General features: G+C 39.7%; 2 protein-coding genes across 3 annotated transcripts; one reads left to right on the plus strand and one right to left on the minus strand.

The window, feature by feature from the left end:
• The first annotated feature begins 220 nt into the window (after positions 1–220).
• LOC120791903 (probable E3 ubiquitin-protein ligase HERC6) lies at positions 221–13,142 on the plus strand. The gene is made up of 23 exons (XM_040130748.1): positions 221–449; positions 1,682–1,838; positions 1,944–2,026; positions 2,573–2,800; positions 4,834–4,925; positions 5,093–5,220; positions 5,440–5,594; positions 6,435–6,490; positions 6,719–6,810; positions 6,914–6,973; positions 7,124–7,220; positions 7,466–7,646; positions 8,048–8,199; positions 8,683–8,802; positions 8,947–9,045; positions 9,239–9,418; positions 10,093–10,233; positions 10,451–10,617; positions 10,845–10,911; positions 11,007–11,077; positions 11,629–11,812; positions 12,566–12,668; positions 12,884–13,142. Exons 1-23 carry the CDS (start codon positions 230–232, stop codon positions 13,117–13,119), a joined length of 3,069 nt encoding a protein of 1,022 aa, XP_039986682.1. The 5' UTR covers positions 221–229; the 3' UTR covers positions 13,120–13,142.
• On the minus strand, positions 12,992–20,422 carry yif1b (Yip1 interacting factor homolog B (S. cerevisiae)). 2 transcript variants are annotated; one of them, XM_040130750.1, is made up of 9 exons: positions 20,260–20,422; positions 18,529–18,631; positions 17,975–18,104; positions 17,670–17,774; positions 17,106–17,242; positions 16,857–17,012; positions 16,511–16,604; positions 14,023–15,658; positions 12,992–13,091 (listed from the first exon to the last, which is right to left on the minus strand). In XM_040130750.1, exons 1-8 carry the CDS (start codon positions 20,294–20,296, stop codon positions 15,503–15,505), a joined length of 918 nt encoding a protein of 305 aa, XP_039986684.1. In that variant the 5' UTR covers positions 20,297–20,422; the 3' UTR covers positions 12,992–13,091; positions 14,023–15,502. The 2 variants fall into 2 exon arrangements, with proteins under 2 accessions (XP_039986684.1, XP_039986683.1); XM_040130749.1 differs by having other exon boundaries at positions 20,251–20,422.
• Between the last annotated feature and the right edge of the window lie 2,014 nt (positions 20,423–22,436).

Consider the following 22,436-nt stretch of genomic DNA (forward strand, 5'->3'; position numbering starts at 1 on the left):
AGAAGTAAATGAGAAACCGTAAATGACAACAAAATTAAGAACCGCGTTTTGACATTTGAACTCTTACAAAAGAGCTATACAATACGCCACACTCGCAGAGTGAATGCTTCAGGTGCATATTTCCGATTGCGATCGTGGCACCCCCGACAGCACTTGAAGGCAGCGTCGGCGGAGAAAACTCGCCGCCGCGGCCCCCGCGGTGCGCGCATCAATACAGCCGAGGTGAGACATGGTGCGGCTGTACTGTTGGGGGGACAGCTCCAGTGGACAGTTCGGTCCGCAGGGAGCCCTCGGCCCGGTGCCCTGGACTGTCCCCGGGGCTGTAACCCAAATCTGCTGCGGGGACCGGCACACTTTATTCCTAACCGGAGACGGGGATGTGTTCTCGTGTGGCTCCAACTCGCAGGGACAACTTGGACGAAAGAAATCTAAAGGTGAAAAGAGACCAGGTAAGTAGTGAGGGTGATATTATTACAGAAAAAATCCAGCAGAATAGTGAACATAAAAAGAAAATATCCATGTGGGATTCCTAGTAGGATAATAGTCTTTTTGCCCGTGGAAATAGCGTTTCGGGCTGTGACATAAAAAGCGAAGACAGGTTTTATGTGACATGTTTTTGTTGTTTTTTTTTCCCGTTCTTTTTTTCTAATGACTGTTGTTATCTGGGTCTTCGGTCCCTATTTATGACTCTGCCCAGGCGGTTTCATTTTAGCAGGGACTTTTTAACGTGTGTTTACCCAGGCCGGAAGCCCTAATGAGTTCATAAGCACCAATCGAGTCGCCGCCGCGGACTCGTTTAGCTGAGTGGAGACTCGGTTTCGTTTCTCTCCGGTCGGTCCAGGCAGCGAAAGTTAACGAGAGGCCGCGCGTTATCGTGCGTTGCGTTGCGTTCACGTGCATGCGGGGAAGTTGGACATCAGCGCAGCGTTGCGTTCACGGTTTGGATATGATGGTTTGTCTTGAAGTTTGGTCCGATGAGCGGCAAAACAAAAGTGGACAAAAAATAGTGAATAGGCAAATTCGGTGATAGTAATAACGGTGGAGTATTTCGATACTGTACTTAATGTAAAAATACTCCTGTATTCAAGATGTAAATGTACATTGCCGGCAAAATGTAATTAAACTTTCAAAAGTAAAAGTACTTGTTATGCAGAATGGCCCTTTTAGGTGTTGTGTTATTATTTACAGTATATTGTATTACTGGATTGTTGTTTTTGATGCATTGATGTGCGAGCAGCATTTTGTTGCAGGTTTGAAGGGAAGCTAATTTTTAACCACTTTATAAACTGGTGTTGGATAGTTTAATCCACAACAACGCATCATTTGAAATCTTATTATGAAAAGTGAGTAGAAACTATACCCAGTGGCGGTCACTGGCTGTTGAGCCAGGGTGCCAGTCAGAGCCTCATACTGACAAGATGCAGTGTTTACTTTACAGCCTGCAAAACCCTACGAGGGAACTGATACGGGTACCAACCCCGTACATTATCAGTGCACACAAAATGCATCAGCAAGCAAGAAGCACACAACACAGCAATATTCAGTGTTCCCCACAGTGCATCATCCATATAGTGACAGTGCAAAATTCTTACTGGGTCGAAGTTGTTTTGTTGACTCTTTACGTCCAAGTTTACTGTCCAGTGTGTGTGTTTGTGTGTGAATCTCTGTCGTGCTGTGTAAGGTCGTGTGCAGGGGCTGGGTGATGTCGTGACGATGGCTTGTGGTCGGGACCACTGTCTGGCTGTGTGTGCATCTGGAGACGTGTTCTCCTGGGGGGCCGCAGAGAATGGACAACGGGGGGGGTTACTGAATCCGCGGTGCAACAATCTCGGACCAAGGCAAGATCTTAGTCTCTGGAATACATGAATATGCATATTTACCACTGAAAGTTAATGGTCTGTGGGTAAAAGTGCTAAGCTTTTTTTTTTTCTTTCTTCATCAAGGTGCAGTCGGGTGCCCATACAACTGCCAGTACCAGTGATTCAGGTTGCCTGTGGAGACGGCCACTCACTGGCACTGACGAAAGGTAAGACACTGAGCAGTGCAAACTCCAATTTCACAGCTTCTAAAGTTTAATTACGTCAAATAGAATAATGTTTTTTTTTTATTTTTTATATGTCACTCTGCCAAATCCAGTTTTCTGTCCCTGTCCCTGCAGACATAATAAAGTTGAAATTCATGTTTTTAACACTAGCAGGTTAAAAAAAACCACAGTTGCAACATTCCACTCAACATTCAACTTTTTGATCCCAAGATAGCATCCTGGTTTAATATTAAAAAGATAAAAAAATGTATATATATGTTTATAACTTATAACTCCTAAATATATAACTCCCTTGGATACAAGCTTCCTCCTAATACCACCTGTATTATATATGAAAATTAGTATGTTGAATAAGACATAGTAGCTCATTATTATATTAATTAGCTTAAGTAATGACTTCTGTAGCATAACTGCTCGTCATGTTGTACATAATGTGGGTCATTAAAGAGCTTAACTGATTTTGTATCTGCTGGGGAAGTGTACAGACGCTAAAATTGAATGTAACTATTTTTTCCTTCCACTTTCCAGGAGGAGATGTCTTCTCATGGGGTTTGAACAGTCATGGTCAGCTGGGTCTGGGGAAGGAGGTGTCCCAACAGGACACGCCTGTCCTGGTGTGCGCTCTGTCCGGCGTAGCAGTGACCCAGATTGCAGCCGGAGCGACCCATACTCTGTTCCTCACACTGTCAGGCCTGGTGTACTGCTGCGGGGCCAATAAATCTGGCCAGCTGGGGCTCAACAGAGTGGATGAGAGGGGTACAAATAATTTACCTTAACTCGGTCGCACGCTCACTTGTTCACATCTAGCAGATAAAGGTGGAGCACATTGGCCACTGTAAGGCGAATTCTACACATGTCCCTATATACACATACCACCTACAGGCAATGAGCGTTACAGTGATTTTTTTCTTCTTTGTGTTTTGTGTTTGTGAGGGTTTTCATTTAACATGTAAAAACAACTAGACTACATAAAATGATCCCACTAATAAATGGAGAAGTATCTCTCCATCTTTCGATTTTCTCAACAACCAAACTTCACATTTGTATTGTTGAGAACCCAAGGAAGTGCAGTGTCGACTGTGAAGGTTTTTTGGATACGCGGTTCTCGAGCAACATAAAAGGAGAAATATTTAATGGCAGTCGGTTAGGGCTGGAGAGACTCATCCGTGTAACTGACATCATCGGTTAGACAACAGCGCGTCGCACAGATGGCTGCGCCTGGTCAAAGCACGGATTCCCCAGAAAACAAGCTGCAGCCACAAAGGCTCGCACAGGATCATCTCAAGTGCAAGACAGTTTTAGAGGGAGAACCAAGCTCTGCAAGCTGGAAATGGCTTAACACAGCGGAACAACTGCTATGCCTGGTCACTTGAAGCGACAGCATCCCGGGGCACTTTGTTAGAGAAGCAGCAACAGCAAGACAGCACCATTTTGTTTACTTTTTATCCCCAACCAAGCAGAATATATTAGGATTATTAACAGGCGGAACAAGTAATTTATGCACCACTGCTGTTATGGTAACGTAACGTTACACCATGCGTCATTTTTCGCCGTTTTTGTATTTTCTGTTTCCTTTACCGGCCATGTATGAGTGAGAAAATGGCTTAAACTGACATTAAATCATTTCAGATATTTCCCCTTGCTGATGCAAAAATACATTTGCCAGTGATTTGCATATTGCATGTGACTCCAATGATGAAATAAATCCATGCCCGACCCATTTTAAGTTCTTCAGTAAAATCGCTGATTCTCCAGTTCAGGGAAAGGGTTACTATCACACAAAGAGATTAAATTAATCTGTACTCACTTGCCAATTTATTAGGTAAACTTAGATAAAACTAATGCAGTATAATACGACAGGCCTGCAATAAATCCTCCCTTCATGAGGATTATAATGTTCAGTTTTTATTGAATCTGTTTGAAAGAGGTCTTTATTTATTTCAATTGTCATTTTCGAGGCTGTAATTTGTGGGGCTGTTAGACTGTACTGGGTTAACTGAAATGTGTTCCTAATATTTTGACCATCCCATTTATATGAATTAAGGTTGACAAAATGTGTCGAAGCATTCCTTTTGAATTTGTGGTTCAGTATTTTCTGATCGGGTATCTGACAAATAGGGTCTATTGTTATTATTAATATCATATCTCAAAAGTAACATGGAAATTAGATGATGATGATTAGCTGATTGAATAAAATATTTAATTGTTAATGAGATAACAAGCATGCTTTTAACAGGCACTGCAGTAGTTATTATAATATGAAGCATTATTATGTCAAACTAAACTCACACAAATGCCACTTTGTGCCTCTCACGCATTACCGTTATATTCAAGTCAAAAAGCTACACTTTGGGAACAAAAAAGATTTATATGTTTCAAGATCAGGTTGAGAAAACAATAGCAAGTCGTGTCGATATAGACAAATGTAAGTGATAATAAAACCTTTTATTTTGGTTTCTCGTTAGGAATCAGAGTCGCTTAGCCACTTACCACAGATAGTTCGCAGAGTCTTTTAGGATCATGGAAATAACCTTCAGAATAGTCCTAAATGCTGTAAAATGACATTCTTGGTTTTTCTAAGATTGCCTGTTATTTATTATTCAGAAGAAAAAAAAACCCAGATACACAGCTCTGAGACTCAAATTAAATTATAATACATCAGAAGCCAAAACTAGGAATAATAACCTCCTAATTATGTATTTTATCTAAAGTATCAAAATCTCACTACAGGCATTATCCGTTAAATAAACATGCTGTCCATTTTTTACCATTTCTTTCCATCACTACAGGCAGGTTTAACATCTGTATGGTCCCTGCCCTCAGAACTCTGGGTGTCTCCTTCATAAGCTGTGGAGAGGCCCACTCTGCTGTGTTAACAAAGGTACAAACTTCACTGATCCTTTCAGTCTGATTCTCAACCGAACATGTTGGTTCGATTCACGGAATGTGACGCAATCCTCTGACTTGACCCAATGATTAATTATCACTTCGTAAAGAAAGATAGTCCAAGGCGTTGGATTGATATTATGTGATGCTGTGAATTTCTAGAGCGGTAAGGTTTTCACTTTTGGAGACGGAAGCCACGGTCAGCTCGGTCACAACTCCTCTGCTACTGAAGTGGCACCCAGACTGGTCGACGGTCTGGATGGACCCGCCTCACAGATTGCATGTGGCCGGTAAAAATTAGGAGTGTGCTTATCTGCACATTGGAACTCCATTTTATTTAAGATAAGCTTGTTTAATTTTGGCATTTTTAGGGCGACATAATTACAAGATCCTTTTTATAGTCAGTTGGAAAAGTTTGAACTAGAGGAAGTATTGGAAATCTACCAATCCTTTGTAGAATATTTTTATGTCGTATTAGGTTTCTTATTAAATTCGCAGGTGTTTCGCAGGTGTCACACTCTGGTCTTGGGCTCCTCTGGACAGCTGTGGGCTTTTGGTAATGGGGTCAAAGGTCAAATTGGGACTGGACGACCAGAGGGCAGTCTAACTCCCGCTCTAGTTCAATTTCCATGGATCGCTGACAGCGCAAAAGCCATACCCAATGGTATGTACTGTGTGTATGGGCGGTGTGGTATTTAGTCGATTTCAATGAGGCATATGGTTGGATCTATCGTTGATCTTGTTCACATCCCCCCCTTAAACTTCTAATTGTCCCCGGAGATACATATAGTAATGGAGCGGGGTGTTTCCTCCGTTGAAGTAACATGGCTACCAAAGACAATTCGATTCAACTCAAACTAGAGTGCGACTGACACTGGATTTTTGGGCCTGATGCGATACTGATTTTAGGGAATAAAAAATTCTGATATCCATATATCGGTCAATATTCTTTATATATATATGTAAATATACACATATAGATACATATATATACATATATATGTTAAATTTATATTGAAAGGGAGAAGGATGGAATCGGCGTTTGTTAACTTTCTAGCAACGTATTTGCGGCCCCTGCTGCAGCCAGTCCTGAGAGTACTGTAAACAATGATTTTAGACCGCGCAAGCTATGTGATGACACCATTTCTTCATTACCCCAAGCATTTTTTCCTGCATTATATCTGTAAAAACAAACTTTTCATATTAGCGCACATCGGACAACATATATGCCGGTATCGATATATCTTTGATAGGCCAATATTAGCAGGTAAAAGCCAATAAAAACCAACCAATGTATTGGTCAGGCTCTAACTCAAACGAGTTCAACAGTCACAACAGTTGGCAGTAAAATACTTGAGTATTTAATATATTCAAAGTCTTGATTCGAAAAGCAACTTCTTTTCGAAATTCTGTCACATGTTGATTTATATTAGGGGGTGCAAGACTAGCAGATTTAATTGAAATTTCTAAATTTGTTTTCATTGTTTTTTATTTGTTTAAGCAGACTTGAAAATATCTGCTGGGTGGAATACAAACTTTGCTTTCTCTTCACCTGCACAGGTAATATGTGAAATTATTTATTATTAAAAGTCATTGTTTTTAGTGATTTTCAGAGAAAACATACAAAAAAAAAAGTTTACATTAAGTACGTGCTAACTGATATTCACCTGGTTTTTATGTCCCTGTGCATCCAAAGTTGTTACGATGAGTTTTCAGTTTAGAAGTCTTTTTAGTCGTGTTTATTAAGCTGGCTGCCTTAAAAGTTATATCTAATTTCTTTCTTTTAAGAACTTGGCTCATGGTCAGATAACTGGGCGGCTCGATGAGACAAAACTGCAAAGATGGCTGTCAATGAAATGTGAGAATGCAGAGGCAAAGAGGTAGTTTTTGTAATTATGTATTTTCAGTTATGAAATATTAGGCGTATATTCAGTAACTGCAGTTTTTGAGCTCTCCCAATGCTTTTCTCTCTTTGTGCAACAGAGAAATATCTTCAATGTTTTTGACAAGTTCAAGTCTTGTTGCAAGTTTCACAAAAGCCAAGTAAGTCCTTTTTTTAATTGGCTGCAGCTTTCTGTGATGTCTTAGTAGCAAAATTAGTTATAACATCCAGGTGAGGAAAGTAGGTTTTAGAATTAAAAAACTGGTATTGTCACTTACTTCTCTTTTTGAATGCTTTGCCTTCGTTATCAGCGGGTCTTCATCAGAAGCAGGTGCCCTAACTGTGGACCTTGAGGCTGCTAGCCAAGCTTTTGACCAGATGCTGGCATCACCATGGATCAAACAATCAGTTAAGACATCCTTTATCCTTCATGATTTTCACACATTCAGATCATTTTTGTCTTCTGCTTTAGATATAAATTGACTGAATGAATAAACTTCCCGTTACTCGCAGCCATCACCTATTAGGCTTTCAGCCTCTTTTGGGCAACGGCATTTTGTACAGTAGCCACTGATTTATTTACTTACAAACAAATGCACACTTTGCAAACTTGGCGATACTGTCTCAAATACAGTATCTCTTTTTTTGCACAGGTAAACATAAAAATCCTGATGGACTTGCTTTATGATTCGATGACTGTCCTAAAATCTCCGGAGATCCTGCTGATTCTGCTGACGTGCCCCCTTCTCCAAGAGGACTCCAACGTCATGAACGGGGTGTTGCCTCTGGCGGTCATTATTGGAAATCTGAACAATAAGCCCCTGGCATCACTAAGTAAATAACTAAAGCAAACTTATTTTTGATTTTTTCACTTTATTTAATAGTTAATATTTGACGCCCTACATAATGTTCATGAAAGCCTCTCAAACAACATTTGTAAATGTACAATATAATATACATATATATAATATACATATATAATATACCTTTATAATATACATTTATATATATATATATGTATAGAGAGAGAGAGAGAGAGAGAGAGAGAGATAGAAATAGATATAGATATATAGATATAGATATTTATATCTATATATATCTATATATATAAAACTGTACACAATAAATAATACTCTCTGCTTTTTAATAACATTGAATAAAGTGAACTATTCCCCAGATGAATGCTGTACAACTCATATAGTGTGAATTAACTTTATGTGGTTTTTGTTCTGCAGGAGACTGGTGGTTTTCCCTGAAACCCTCCATACTGCTGAAACACATCATGGTCTTCAAAAATGCCCTGGCCTTCATGCTAAGAAATGGCCTCTTGGTAACTCACAACCGAGGAGTCAAATACCTGCTGGAAGTCCTCAAAATACTTTACAAAGTCAGTGTTGTTTTATTCCAGTCATCAGTGGCTTTAGTGCCAGATCTATTATAATTTTTTGAATTTGGGATCAAAGATGAAATGAAATAATTTATCCTGGGACTATGTTTGTGAACACAAAATTTGAACCCAATTTCGATTATGGGCATATTCTGCAGGATCAGCCAGTCATTTTCTGAGGGATATACATTCAGTTGGGTGATCTAGATTGACACTGAGACTAATAATAGAGCCATTACCAAATATTCAATCTTTATTTATTAATTAATTGCTAAGCCTGTAAAATTTGACAAAGTTACTAGAGCTGAAAGTGATGTCTTAAAACTGGATGTCTGACCATCATTGTTCAAGGAGCGCTTGATGGGGCAGAAATGGATACTAAGTAACAAAAGTTTGTCCTTATTTATACATTACTAAATGAAAAATATTAGTGCTGTCAATTTCTGTTTTAATGTTTTCTATATTATATTTATTTGTTTACAGGCAAACAAAGCCGGAAAGTCCTACAAAGTCCCACTGAGCACATTTTACGTCGAGGAAATCGGTGAAACTGTGAATCCAGCCCAGGACATCAACCTTTGGAGTCAATTTTCTAAAGTGGAGGTAAAATCATACAGTATAGTATATAAGATGTTGCAGTGTTTCAGAAGAACAACTTGTCCATTTGTCCTGAATAGTTCTAATTTTCTGTGGGACTGCTTAATGATGAAATAATTTCTTAATAAATTATCAATTACTTTCTTACAGGATGACGATAACACACCTGCCATCTTCTGCCGTTACCCATTTCTGTTCACTCTGGTTTGCAAGGCGGCGTTCTTTAACATCTTTGCACTTATAATGAAGGTACAGTATGTATTAAGAAACTACATCATTTACAAACATTTTACTGAAGGTCTGTATTAATGATACTAAGGCTACAGTTGTTTCTTAATTTCGACAGTAATTTTAAAGATCTCATGTACTGTACAATTCTGTTAAAACTGCTTTCCATCTGTTAGGAAATATATATTTAAAAAGAAGGGTTTTGTAATTACAGGAAACACAGTATGTCATTCATAATTTGGCTTTGAGGTGGCCTGATGAATCGTTGGTAGATCCCCCGAACTCTGCCCCGGCCCCGGTCCTCCAGCTAACCCTGAGACCGACTCACCTCGTCGAGGACACCTTCAGACAGCTCAGTGCAGCCGACCACTGCGCCTTCCAAAGGGAGCTTTGGGTAAACATGCTATCAAAACTGGGCCAGCTTTAGTGTTCTGAAAGTAAATTTGGTAGCTTTGGGCTTCCCATTACTTCACTCCAGGGTGATTAAAGGGTTGCTCCAGCAAGTTGGCCTTGCATGTCCACAAAGGTGTGGGACTCAAGAGGAGACAAAAATGGTCCAAATCGTAGCAGCAGAGGCCGAGATATTCAAAGTTTTAGTCCTTAGTATGGGTAGAACTTCAACAACACTGGATCCTACACTTCCCATAATGCAACTTAGTAGTATCTTTTTCATAGCTTTATGAGTACATTTATCTTGATGTGTAAAATCGGTGGAGTGCCTTTTAATTGTTTTTCTTGTGAAGCTTTAACAAAAATGTCAATTGCAATAAAATGAATTAACTTCCTGTATATATAATAGAAAAATAGTAAGTGGTTAAATAAATGTAAATTTTATTGGCTAAAGTGTAAAATTTGGCTTTTCGATTGTAGTAACTAGAGGATTGTGTGAAGGTGAGCTGCCAGCATTAGTATTTATATATTTTGAAGTGTCTGCTTGATTCACAAGCACAAAACCATTTATTACAAGCACAGAATGGATGTCAGGGAAATTGTCCTAGGATATTTATCATTAGAGCTGATAGCAATTCAGTTAGCGCTCAGTGGGCTGTTTTACTCTCTCCTCCCTAGGTGCAGTTTGTGGATGAAAGAAAGGTGATGGATGTCAACAAAAGAGACTTCTTCCTCTATGTGTTTGATGAGCTCATAGCTCCCGAGTCAGAAATGTTCATGTACAACGAGAGCAAGACTCTGGCCTGGTTCCCTCCCAGGGTAAGACCAGTTAATTAAAGAGGAAAATCGCGCAATAAGATTTTGCACATTCTGATCCTTAGGCCAAAGCCAGTCCACTGGGTATTTTTTAATTTTGAATTGTTACGTCCTTGTACATCTTGAATCCTTCTTCATCACTGTCTTATGTGAACTTAGTTATTGAATTAGTTATTGAACTAAATCGAATTGGATTTTTTTGTATTCACCCACCGAACAGCCAAAAGTGGAGGAGAAGAGTTACTTCCTGTTTGGCGTACTGTGTGGCCTGGCTCTTTACAACCACAACATTGTCCACCTGCCCTTCCCAATGGTTCTCTTCAAGAAGCTGGTCGGGGTCAAACCCTCAGTGGATGACATGAAGGAGTTTGACCCTGTAATGGGAGAGTAAGATGGTTTTGAGGAATAAATTGTTTGACTCTACATATACAGTATGTTCTTCTCTCACCAAATATCATGTCCCATATATTTTAACCTCAAGTAGACTCAAGATAATGATTAACGCCAGTACATTCTGTTTAACTGTATAGTCTTGACTTGAAAAGCTTTATAGGCAACGTGCAGGTCATGATCATGTTATTATATTATGTTCCTGACGTTTTCTGTGTCCTTAGGTCTTGGCGATGCATGTTGGAGGACTACACTCCTGATGTAGTCAAAGAAATAGACACTACTTTCACTGTAGGTTCTGCCAGTGTTGTTTCATACTTTGACTCTGTTGCCGACACGTGTTGCTGCAATATTCCAGTCTAATTGTTAAATATTATTTCATACAGGTGACTTGGGGCGGTGAGGAAGTTGAGCTTGATCCAGGAGAAGCTGGAAAACTTGTCACAGGGTCAAACAGGTGTGTTCATACAGGATTACTGTATGTGACAATCTGCACAGTACTCACAGCGCAACAGATCTAGAGTATGCGTCACAACTTTTAATTGTATAAAGTTGTATTATTCTTTTATCGGTTTCTCTGCTATGCACCCCCTCCAATCTTTTTGTCATTTGACAGTGTGTGCTGTTGGCTAACACGTAAATATCCATCCTCATATTGTACAAAAAAATCTTTGCCTCTGCTGCAGTCTAGCAGTTCAAAGTTTGAAAGTGAGTGTTTGCTTTGTGACCACTTAGACACTACACTACTACGTTACTCTGGGTGGGATATTGCATGTAAAGATTTACTGTAGTTTAGAGTTACTTTTGGACTGTATAATAAAAGTTCGAATATAATAGTGCTGTATTGTATAAAACAGGAAAAATGATAAAGGTTAAACTTCTCACAAAAATTCAGTATACACCCAACTTTATTGCGTAGTAGGAATAAAAATAATAACATAAAACGTCTCTGGACAATGTCAGCCCTCAGCTGATGTTACAATTGTTTTTATTTGTCTGTATTCATAGGAAAGAGTACGTAGCTGCTTTTGTCAACTACGCCTTCAACCAATCAGTGGAGCGTGTGTTTGAGGTGTTCAAGAGAGGGTTTTTCAAAGTGTGTAACATGGACGTGGTGGACTTCTTCCAGCCGGAGGAGTTGCAAGCAGTGATGGTGGGCCAAGAAAACTACGACTGGGAGGTGTTCAAGGAGGTCTGTTTAAAACCACTAGACTACATTTGAGTCTTGAGGACAGTCAGTAATGTAATAAAGATAAAACAATACAGTCTACCCAACACTCTTAGACACTGAGATATATCTTTACACACTGGTTTCATATTTAGAGGCCAAGAATATAGTTTTGACACGACACTACAATACATCTCTATCTCTCACACAAAACAAGATTAAGATCCTTTATCAGCCATTTTGCATGTATTCGTCCATTAACTAAAAAATGTATGTGCATTACATAACTTCTAACGGTTTTTCTATGCTAAGTTTTAAAGATTTGCATAGACTTGAAACTTGAGAGGTATAAGATACTGTATATTGTGAGCAGCAACTTTTTTTAAAAACCTGTGTTAAAGCCATTGCTGAAGGACGTTATCCAAGACATGTAAGTCCGCTGCCGAATCCAAGAAATCCCAAATGCCAAATTCCCCTCTATCAGTTTCACAATATGCTGCAGGTTTGTAAACAGAATAGCTCTGATCGCAACACTAGTTTCAGAGTTTTCTCACAGTCACCAGACAAAGACAACCAATTTTAAAATAATAGCTCTTCAAACAATTTTTTGACAGAAAAACAAGGATGACTCAATGTAGATTCTGATGGACTGCCCGTTAATAGCCCCTTTCAAGTCTTTATGAGCTGACATGAACTGCAGTCAGTGGCTGAACTTTTAATCTAGAGCCCTCGTTGGATTTCTGTTTTAGATGTGTTTATTTTTATTTTTTCAAACAGAATACCGTTTATGAAGGAGAATACCATGCCGGGCACCCAAACATCATTACCTTCTGGGAGGTGTTTGAGAAACTGACAGCAGAGGAAAAGAAAAAATTCCTTTGTAAGTGTTGCATACAAGATTGTGCTTATTATCATTTATCAAGTTGTACTTTACACTGGAGTGATACTCTTGACAGTTTCAGACTTAATAAAGAACCGAGAGAAAAAAACAACACTTTGGTAACCCCCTCAGTTTTCTTCAGCTGATTTAAGATGCTCCCATTTATCGCTTTACCGGAACATTCATCATTCTCTCTTCAACGTTCTTGTCGCCAGTGTTCCTCACAGGCTGTGACCGTGTACCCTTCCTGGGGATGAAGAGCGTCAGGATGACAGTTGCTGTCTTGCCTGATGCCTCTGAGCTCCATTTGCCACAATCCCTCACCTGTCACTGTCTGCTATTACTGCCCATCTACCAGAGATACCCAGTCGAGAGGTTAATGGAGACCAGGCTTCATCAGGCTATTAATCACAACAGAGGCTTCTGCAAGAAAGAGGACACGAGAGGCTAAAGTAACTAAGGCTTCTTCAAAACATAGTAATATTAAGATATTAAGGGACTTAACAGAAATAGATGAGCATTCCATGTGGAGTCATGATGGTTGATGCCACTTGCACATGACCAGAGTATATTCAAAATCACAGAATCGGGTACTCAGACCATGTGAAAGAGGGGTGGGTATTGGGCCAAACCTTCCAAATCTTTCTCCACCCTTGGTAAATATAAAGTCAGCAGTTGTTAGACGTCTGCCATTGCTTTCAGTCACTGCTACAACGCTCTCAAGGATAACCTTGCGCTTTTGGCACTTTATATCACGACATTCTTAGCATTAAGTACTCTTTCTGTTCAGCTTATACAGGCTCAAATCTTTAGCGAATATTTGATGTTTGTGTCATTGAAAAAAACAGTTCAGGAAAATAATTTTTTTTTCTGTAATTTGTACCTTAATAACCAAACAATAAATGTTATTCTCTGTCTGTGATTTTAAAAACATGTTTAAATGTTCTTGTGTAAAGCGCAGGACGAAAAGGTACTGGGTACATTTACACCACAGGCCACCACATCAAAACACAGTCTTCTGATAACCAACAGGGCCTGGTTATTTCCTGAAATATTTCAATTTCTAGTAGACAGTCTACCAAGAAGAAATATTATCTTTTACAAAATAGACATTGTAGGTAACAGCAGGTCTGATATTGACATCCAATTAAAACTAAAAAGAATTCAGGGCCTCAAAGCCCATGAAGGAAGGATAAAGATGAAATTTTAGTTTGCAGCATTTTTTTCACCTCCATAACTGGCCGATTGCTTGCTGCAGTGCAAATTCAGCTGCAATAGTTTTTGATAAAAAAAAGAAAACAAAAAAACATCACATCCATGAAAAACAATTATGAGCACACAGAACTCAACTCACACTTCAGCGACTCCGTCAGTTAGACTTTATTCAACAGTCATCGTATCATTTCAGTGGCTTGATTTGATAGGCTGTATGCTGTCCGCCTACTTTGACAGTCAGGGCTGGGATCCAGTCATAATTCACTATGAAAAAAAAAAAGTATTTAAATAACCTGCTGCGTGTAGGTAGGACAAGTCATTCTTAATGTTATGCTGCAACTTAAAATTCCTTTTTAAATCAGCACTTGCTAAAACATTTGGAAATTTTTTTATTGGCACCTCAATAAACTGAGATAAGCATTTTAGCAGTCATCATCAAGAAGTGTCATCCAAGGTAAAGGAAAAAAAAATAAATCCTGAATTTTTAATAGTTTCCTGAATTAATTTGAGTGAATTTGAATCCTACCCTGGTTTGAGTTAACATTGGCTACATAAACAAAAGGATAGACAGCACATTTCATAGTGACACCAGATTCACAAGCACATTAAAGCACATTTCTGACATTAAAATATTTAAATTACCTCAAGCAGACTACAACAATTTTCACAGAACAGACCATCTCATCTCTTCCCCTTCTTTATTCCATCTGACTTTCAATATGAAAAGCAGTAAATAATTTACTTTGTTTTTAAAAGGATATCAAAATCATCTCACCGTGAGGTCTACACCTTAATGTCACTGTGGCTCTTGATATTTCTGTTCAAGAGCTTTCAGGCAGCAAAGCTCATACATGTATCAAAGCACATACAAGAAGATCAAACAGATAAAATGGAGGTGACACTACACCCGCACTTACAGACCAATAACATAATACTTACTTCCAGATCCAACATCGACAGAACAGTGTGGGACCTTTCTTAGACCCGAAAAGAAGTCGTTCCAATCAAAACATCAAAACAAGAGCCACTTGATCACGTTTAAACCTTTGAGTTGAGCTCTTTGTTAACAATGAATGGACGGTTTGTGTGAGGCTAGTGTGCTTTTCTTTCTGTTGGCTCAGAAACATCAGTTATGATATATAAGACCAGAGCAACATCAGCAATAATATGTCTGCTATACACAAACATACATTCTTAAATATTCCTAAAAAAACATAACAAATAATTACACAGTATAGAAAAACAGCTTAAAGCCACTTGCTCCTGCAACTCATTTTTGAAGACATTAAATCAAAGAAGGCAATACTACTGACATGGCACTGCGCTGCAAGAGAAAAGGCATTAAAGCCTCACATCTTCTCTTAATGGTCTTGTACCATGTGTTGTTTCGCTCCATGCATACACGGACTGAGTCTAGTGAAGGAGTAGTTCTGTCTTCATGCCTGGGAAATGATGGGATACCCAGTCAACTGCTGTGTGCTTCATCCAAGTCCAGCTTCTTTGATGTGTGTGTTGAATGTTTTTTGTTTTTTTTCTTGTTTTGTTTTTTTCCTTTAAAGGGTGGAGGCATTCGGACAGCCAAGTTCATCTTCTGCGTAAGTGAGCGTGTGTTCTGGGTTTTATCTGACGAGGTGGTAGGTGAGCCAGTACATTAAGATGGGTTGTGCTGCTGCTATACACATGGTGAGGTACATCCTCAGCTGATTTCTGGCTCCTCTGACCAGCCTGCCTTCCGCCGCCGCCTCGGATAACAGCTTCAGACGCATAGTGCGGATCTGAGCAGAAAAGATATTCTTAGTCGACATGTTAACCGGGCAACAAACATACACAAAGGAAGAGGCATAAATTGAATAGCCATGAAATAAAAGATGTCTGAAAACAAAACAAAGCAACTAAATAATGTTTAGGAGAGTTGATGAGGGGGGGCTCAGAAAAAAACGAGTCTGCAGTGAGTAAGAAAACAATAAAAGTTACCTATTATGTCACCTAGTTGCAAGTACGGGGAAAGCTATTATTTACCTGTCTGCATGTCATTTTTAGATGCGTCTGCAGACAAGAGGCTGAAAACTGACAACAGTATCTCAGAAAGCTGTGGTGAGTGGAGGTGAAGGACTTGCTGTGTGCTAAAGAGAGACTGATGGAAAATTGTTCAATATCTCAAGAAGAAAACATTCCTTCCAGCATATCTAATCAGTTGCAGTGCCAAGGCATCTAATATTCTAAGGCAAACAGCACCGGCTCCAACTGAGGCCGAAAGGGGGCCTCTGTGGACCTGACTTACTGGTTTAGACCAAGTTAGTGTTATTCCCACTACTAGCTGTCAATCCTCACTGGGGTTCCGTGTGTTATGTTAGCTAAGGCCGTCAAATGTCTATAAGTGTGTAGTGTCAAAAAACATGGAAAGGCAGTACGAGTGCCCTGTACACATTTACATCAAAAGGTTAATTAATGTTTTCCAGCAACTTGCAGCATTTCGAAAGGGTGAAGATGGGCAGATGTCAGCTATCATGACCATCAGTCTATATTGTACCCATTTGATCTCTAAATGTAGCCGACCAAGCATCCTCAATTATTTGTAAACATGGAATCTATCAATTAAGATCAACACTTAAAGCTCTTCTACTCACCATAAAGACAAAGATGGCAGCACAGCACCACAGTAGAGAGAGATAATACGCCGGCCTCCCGAACAACAGGCCTGCTACTACACCTACGATCATCCTTAAGGAACAGAAAGTTTAGAGACACATACACAGTCACAAGTTAGGTATGACGTCCACAGAGCCTCTTACAAAAATTAAGAAATGGTTTTTTTTCCTTTGGATTTCTCAAGGGAAAATTAGCCTTTAGAAAAGAATAAACAACTGAGCAAAATGAAAAAAAAAAAAAACAAGTATCAAGGGGAGGTGAGAGGCAGCAGAGGGTGAGTCGACGATGAAAATATACGCACACATAGAAAGATGATGTACTTACCCGACATATTTGTAGCCAGAAAAGGCCAGCAGGTCTATGGTTGTGAGGTCGGTGTTTACGGTCACAAGGTAGAGCGACAGCAGGACTGCCAGGACCTCCATGATCAACCACACCAACGCTGAGCTGGCCTGAACTCCCAGCAGTTCCGGGGAAAACCTGAGGGGTGCACAACAATAGTACAGTCTCTATATCTAAACCAGTATCACTTTGATTGAAAAAAAACAAAACATAGATATACTGTATGTGTACCTGTTCTGTGTGCCAAGGGCCAGTCCGGCCACCAGAACATATGTGATGAAGCCCATGGCAGGAATGTAAAGATCGGGAGCGTTCACATCAAAGCGTGGAGCCACGGGAGAGTCCTGCTGGTAGCTCACCTCCCAGTTCTACAACACATAATCAAACATTTAAAACCTGCTTAATTCTTTATGACTGAATTCGGGGCAGAAAGCATGTAGTATTTCACAGGTAAACCTGAAGATTTTATCTACAGTATAACTCTCAAAGCAGATTCCCTGTTGACTTCTGCAGATTCCACACATTAAAAAAACATCTCAAAGATCCACTGTAATCTCTCGTTTATGTGTAAATATTCAAGACATAAGCACAGGGGTGTATTTGTAGGCTTAATAAAATAAAATAAAAAATTCTGTATACAGTACGGTCTGGTTTATTTTTTCGCAAAATTTGAACTACAAGAGCTTCAGGCAGAACTAGAGGCACATATTTTCAGATGCCCCTGATCAACTCTACTTCTTCAAAGTTGCAGGCCTAACGGAATAATTTACATTTTGGAGGTGTAAGCGGACTTACCTCGTGCATGTAAGGGAAAACTAGAAGGCCCAGCTTCTTCCCCACATACACTGTGTCCACGGCAAAGTAGTATTTCAGCTTAGAAATTGGGATGAACCTGTCCAGCTGAAACAAGCAAGCACACAGACACACACAGATGCAATATTCTTTGCATATATATGTGAATGTGCAACCATTTAGTATGGGCGATATTCAATGTGGCCTTTCTGTTCTCCCTGTGTTTGCCTTGACCTGATGAATTACCAGACTTTTTTCTTTTTTTTTTTTTATTTTATGAAAAGGAAATACATGTGAGTCACTCTTACATTCTTGTCCACCATTTCCCTCCCCTGCGATGCCAATGAGCTGCCATATGCCATGGCCAAGTTAGACATGGGGTCTGACAGGAGGGACTGGCCAGAAAATCCTGCGGCTTGAGGCCCGGCCTGCTGGTTCCTGCCAACACGACAAGAAAATTCTTCAGCTGAAAGAACATGGTGATTTATAAGCTAAACTAATACAAACATATAGTTAAATCTATTGTGAAGAGATGACATGAAGCTGCAGAAACACATGCTAAAATGGGATGCCTGTTACCATTTATATTCAACGAGTTAGAGTTTCATTTAAGAGAGCATGATTTGACTGATTGACAAAGTTAGCCCGATGTTTCCTTGACCCAATATAGGACTCAAACACACAAAATGGAATAAGTGATTATATATTCACAGTGTCTCCTTCACAAAAATGTAAACTTTCTACAACCGCAGTACCAGTAGTGCATGTGGAATTGTGCTTTACATTGAGCTGCTGTTGTAAAATGTCATTTTTCTACGAATAATTCTTGACTCAGCAGTTTAATATCTGGCAGGGCTCCCACCTGTAGCCTGACTGTGATCCCGGCCCAGCTCCACTCGTATCCTCAAACAGCTGGCTGCCATCTGAACCATCCATGGAGCTATTCCTTAGACGCATATTAGGCTCTGGATGACATGAGAGAATGGAATGAGATATGTTAAAAAAAAAAGGAGTAGATCTCTACCTCTTGAATCCCCTTTCCAACTTTTTGAGGAGGCATAAAGCGGGCAGAAATAGTTAAGCAAGCAAATGCAGCCACACTTACAGGATAATCAAAGAAATAAGCATGCATCCCTCTCCCTTTTTGGTTGTTTAAGTGATATTCAACTTAATGGAAATTTAAGACCAGTCAACCACAAACACTGGCTGCCCTGTGGACATAGCTGATATTTGTCAGATTGCTGCAATATGCATGCCTTGAACTCAGATGTATGGTGTTAGTGACTACCGTACACCACAACAGTGCAGGCATCAGCTGGGACACCTAATCTCGTTGCACTACAGCTTGAGTGTAGTGTAAAGCGACTTTAGCGTCACGCAAACTCAAAATACACACCTATTTTAACAGAGTCTGCTCACAAATGACAAATACTGTATGCAGCCACACAATGCACTGTATTGAGAAAGAGCTCTTTATCGCCAGACCCCGAAGACAGTGGAGTAAATCACTTTATCACACACGTATCACAAGAACAGATTACATCATCCCTAAAGAGCCACGGACAGTTTTAGTCTGGACCTCGTTTCCCTGTCATCCTTGACGAATCACACAGAGAAAACAGCTTGGTAGGACATTAAACCTGCAGCATGCTAGGCCCACACACAGAAACACCTTCACATCTTTAAAAAGATACTTAAAACCTCACAGACAATCTGTCAACACGAGTCTAGTGACTTCTGTCTTATAAAACATAAGTTTGTGCCTTGGTTGTGGTGCTCACCAGCCGGCCTGAGTGTGAAAACGTAATATTTTAAGCCATAAATAGGAGTATTGAGGTGTGCGCTTGAATTCTCTGGAGAGTGGGTTTGTTTATATTTAGGTGATGCACACACGATTCTTTTCTTAGGGACATGAGCTAACGTTTTATCAAATTTTATTACGAGGGTATAACCTCAATACTACGGCCAAAACTCACGAAACAGCCCTGCTTATGGATCTGAGTCACGAATAAAACGTCTGGCAAACTAAATACTGACAATACCTCTCGCAAACCTCAGACTGAAGCTTTGGAAACAGGAGCTAACACGCGTTAACTCAAATATAAGAGCACGAACACGTAGCTTAATAAAGCACCACATTTTGCCTTAAATTGCCTTTAAGAATCTTCCAAAAGTCACCCCACAACAGACCTCAACACGGGGGGGACATAAATGAGTTGTAAAAACGCCGGTAAATCCGAGGGACTACGGTTATCCAGCCCGGCCGGTGTAACGATAAATTAGCCCATTAGTTAGCACTGCTAATTTAGCTCATGCTTATTAAGGGTTTGTGGGCAAGCTATCGGCTACCAATTCAGATTTGTTTAACTAACACTGTTTTCCAGGTTGGTGGACTTAGATTTCACATTTCGGTGTCCGTGTTTTTACGAGCTGTTTAACGTTGGTTGGCTCCAGCGGCTGAAATCAGCGAGCTAACATCACGGTTCTGTTCCGTGTACGTTGTACGCCAGAGAGCTACCAAGCACAAACTGTGCACATGCAGCCGTTAACAGCAAAGACTGATTCGATCGATAAAGTCACGTACGTAACTTACGCTGTCTGAACCCACTTTGGGTTGCAGTATAATCCATTAGGAAGAACTTGGCGGTAGCAGTGGCTTTCAAATAACAAACTCCACCGAGAAGCAGTCGGTACTAGCTAGCAAGCTTCCCAGGGAAGTTGAAGTCATTCATAAAATTTACACGGAAGTAAACGCGGTCTTCTTCTTCTTCTGCTTCTTCCATTTTTACGGCAGTTGACATCCTTGGCGTTGCATTACTGACTCCCTCTGGATTTACTCTTCCTCAGTCCGTTTCCATTTCTTTTAAAATTGAGTTATTCAGTCGCTCTCAAAAAACAAATATCCATTTTCTGCCCTCCACACGGTCTCACCACTCTAATATACTTCTTCATACGGGCCTCTACTCGCCCTGCTCTCTGCAACTGTGAAAATCATTTCTTGTATTTCTTATGTTTATCTTCTGCATGATAATTGTCTATATCAATTGCATTGGTTGCACTGAGCCTTTGGATGTTTTCGTAAATCAAAAGTGTACTGTTAAGGTTGCTGTGTCCATTTCAATCTGCTTACTGTTACTTTAAAAAACAACAAGTGCAGACCTCAACCAAGGCCAATTTAAAACAACATACACCAGACTTCAGAGGGAAAAAATGGAAATTTATGGTAAATTATCAGGATCTGCCCCAAACTTTAATGGGTTCTTCCGTGGCCCATGTCACATCCCTCCACTAAGTTCGGTGCAAATCGGGTTCAGAAGTTTTTGCATAATCCTGATGACAAACAAACAAACAAAAAAACAAACAAACAAACAAACCAGGTGTTAAGATAACCCATAACAATAACCATGGGGGGAATGACCATGGGGAATTCCACATACAAAGACATGGAAAGTACCTGTCTTTCATTCCTGCTGTGCACTGTCACCGTTTTCAGCAGTGACAGAAAATATTTTTGTGCTAATGGGAAATTGTTTCGGAGAGTGACAATACTAACATGCTGATGTTTAGCAGGTATAATGTTAACAATGTGGACCATCTTGGTTTAAACTGCTAGTATGCTTATGTTTGTACAGCTTGGGCTCATGGGAATGTCATTAGTTTTGCAATTTATTACTGGTCAAGTTGAAATTTCCAACTGATGATGGTGCAATGATGAAAAGTGATCACCAAAGAGATCACCAAAGGTATTACAGTTCAACCTTAGTGGGACTTGAATGTGTTTACCACATTTCATGAAAGTTCATCCAAGAGTTGTCAAAACAACACAAAAAGCCACAAATGCTTGCTGGTAGCACTAGAGTAAAAGTAAGGGCATCACCAAAGTCAGTAGGATTCAGCCTGAGGGGAAGTGCAAAATTTCATTACAGTCTACCCAAACGTTGTTGTGATTTTGAGATTTATGAACCAAAGAGGTGGACCACCAGATTGACATAGCAATCACTAAAGCCACAACGCAAGCAAGGCCAATACTAGTTTTAGGAGTAAGTTTTTAGAAATACACATTATAATGTCAAGGATGACACATTAAAGTCCAAGACTGGTTGTAGTAAAAAATATTTATATATTCATCATCAATGAAATCACTTGACGACAATTTTGCTTTACTTTTAAAATTGTGGTGGCTACTCATGATGTTAATGAGCAAAGGTAGGCTAATTTATTCCAAACTCTGCCAAAGAACCTAAAGGAAAAGGTACCCATGTTGTTGCACTTCTCTAAGGCTAACCACCTGTGCTGTTGGAGCTCACCCCTGTTGTTTCTCTATTAATCGTGGAGACAAAAGAAAATAATGTCAAATAAAGTTTTTGAGTGCTGATCTGAAATAGAGTAATTGAAGTTGCTGAAAATGCAGTGGGGCTGCTTAGTTGTACAGGGGTAGTAGAGAAATATACACTACGATGTACCACTTGTACACTACTTATAGTTACAGAGTGACGGAAATATGTGTCTATCAAGTAATTTGTGAGAGAGGAGTTACAAGAAACAAGCCAGCTGACCAGAAGAAAATCAACTTTTTTCCAACTGTACTATTGTTGCAGAAAAAGTTTTACTCCATTTGCTGTGCTTTCACTGCTGCTGCTGCTGTTGTAGCTGCTAATGGTGTTGATAAGTAGGCCAAACTACAATAACGCCCGTTGTTTTTGGAACACCTGCATGAACCTGTTCCTTTCACCCCATTCAGTATTTCTGACTAGTGTCTCTCCCTCCGCT

This window comes from Xiphias gladius, chromosome 7 (assembly GCF_016859285.1).
Source record: "Xiphias gladius isolate SHS-SW01 ecotype Sanya breed wild chromosome 7, ASM1685928v1, whole genome shotgun sequence".
Taxonomy (NCBI): Eukaryota; Metazoa; Chordata; class Actinopteri; order Istiophoriformes; family Xiphiidae; genus Xiphias; species Xiphias gladius.

Bases quoted from the DNA above. Each gene is read 5' to 3' on its own strand.
- LOC120791903 (XM_040130748.1), top strand. From the start codon at position 230: ATGGTGCGGCTGTACTGTTGGGGGGACAGCTCCAGTGGACAGTTCGGT. The intron at 2,027-2,572 runs GTAAGACACTGA...TCCACTTTCCAG, and splicing joins CTCACTGGCACTGACGAAAG to GAGGAGATGTCTTCTCATGG. The intron at 10,618-10,844 runs GTAAGATGGTTT...CTGTGTCCTTAG, and splicing joins TTTGACCCTGTAATGGGAGA to GTCTTGGCGATGCATGTTGG.
- yif1b (XM_040130749.1), bottom strand. From the start codon at position 20,296: ATGGATTATACTGCAACCCAAAGTGGGTTCAGACAGCGTAAGTTAC. The intron at 18,632-20,250 runs GTACGTGACTTT...CATGTCATCCAG, and splicing joins GTTCAGACAGCGTAAGTTAC to AGCCTAATATGCGTCTAAGG. The intron at 18,105-18,528 runs GTGGGAGCCCTG...TCGTGTTGGCAG, and splicing joins GGATCACAGTCAGGCTACAG to GAACCAGCAGGCCGGGCCTC.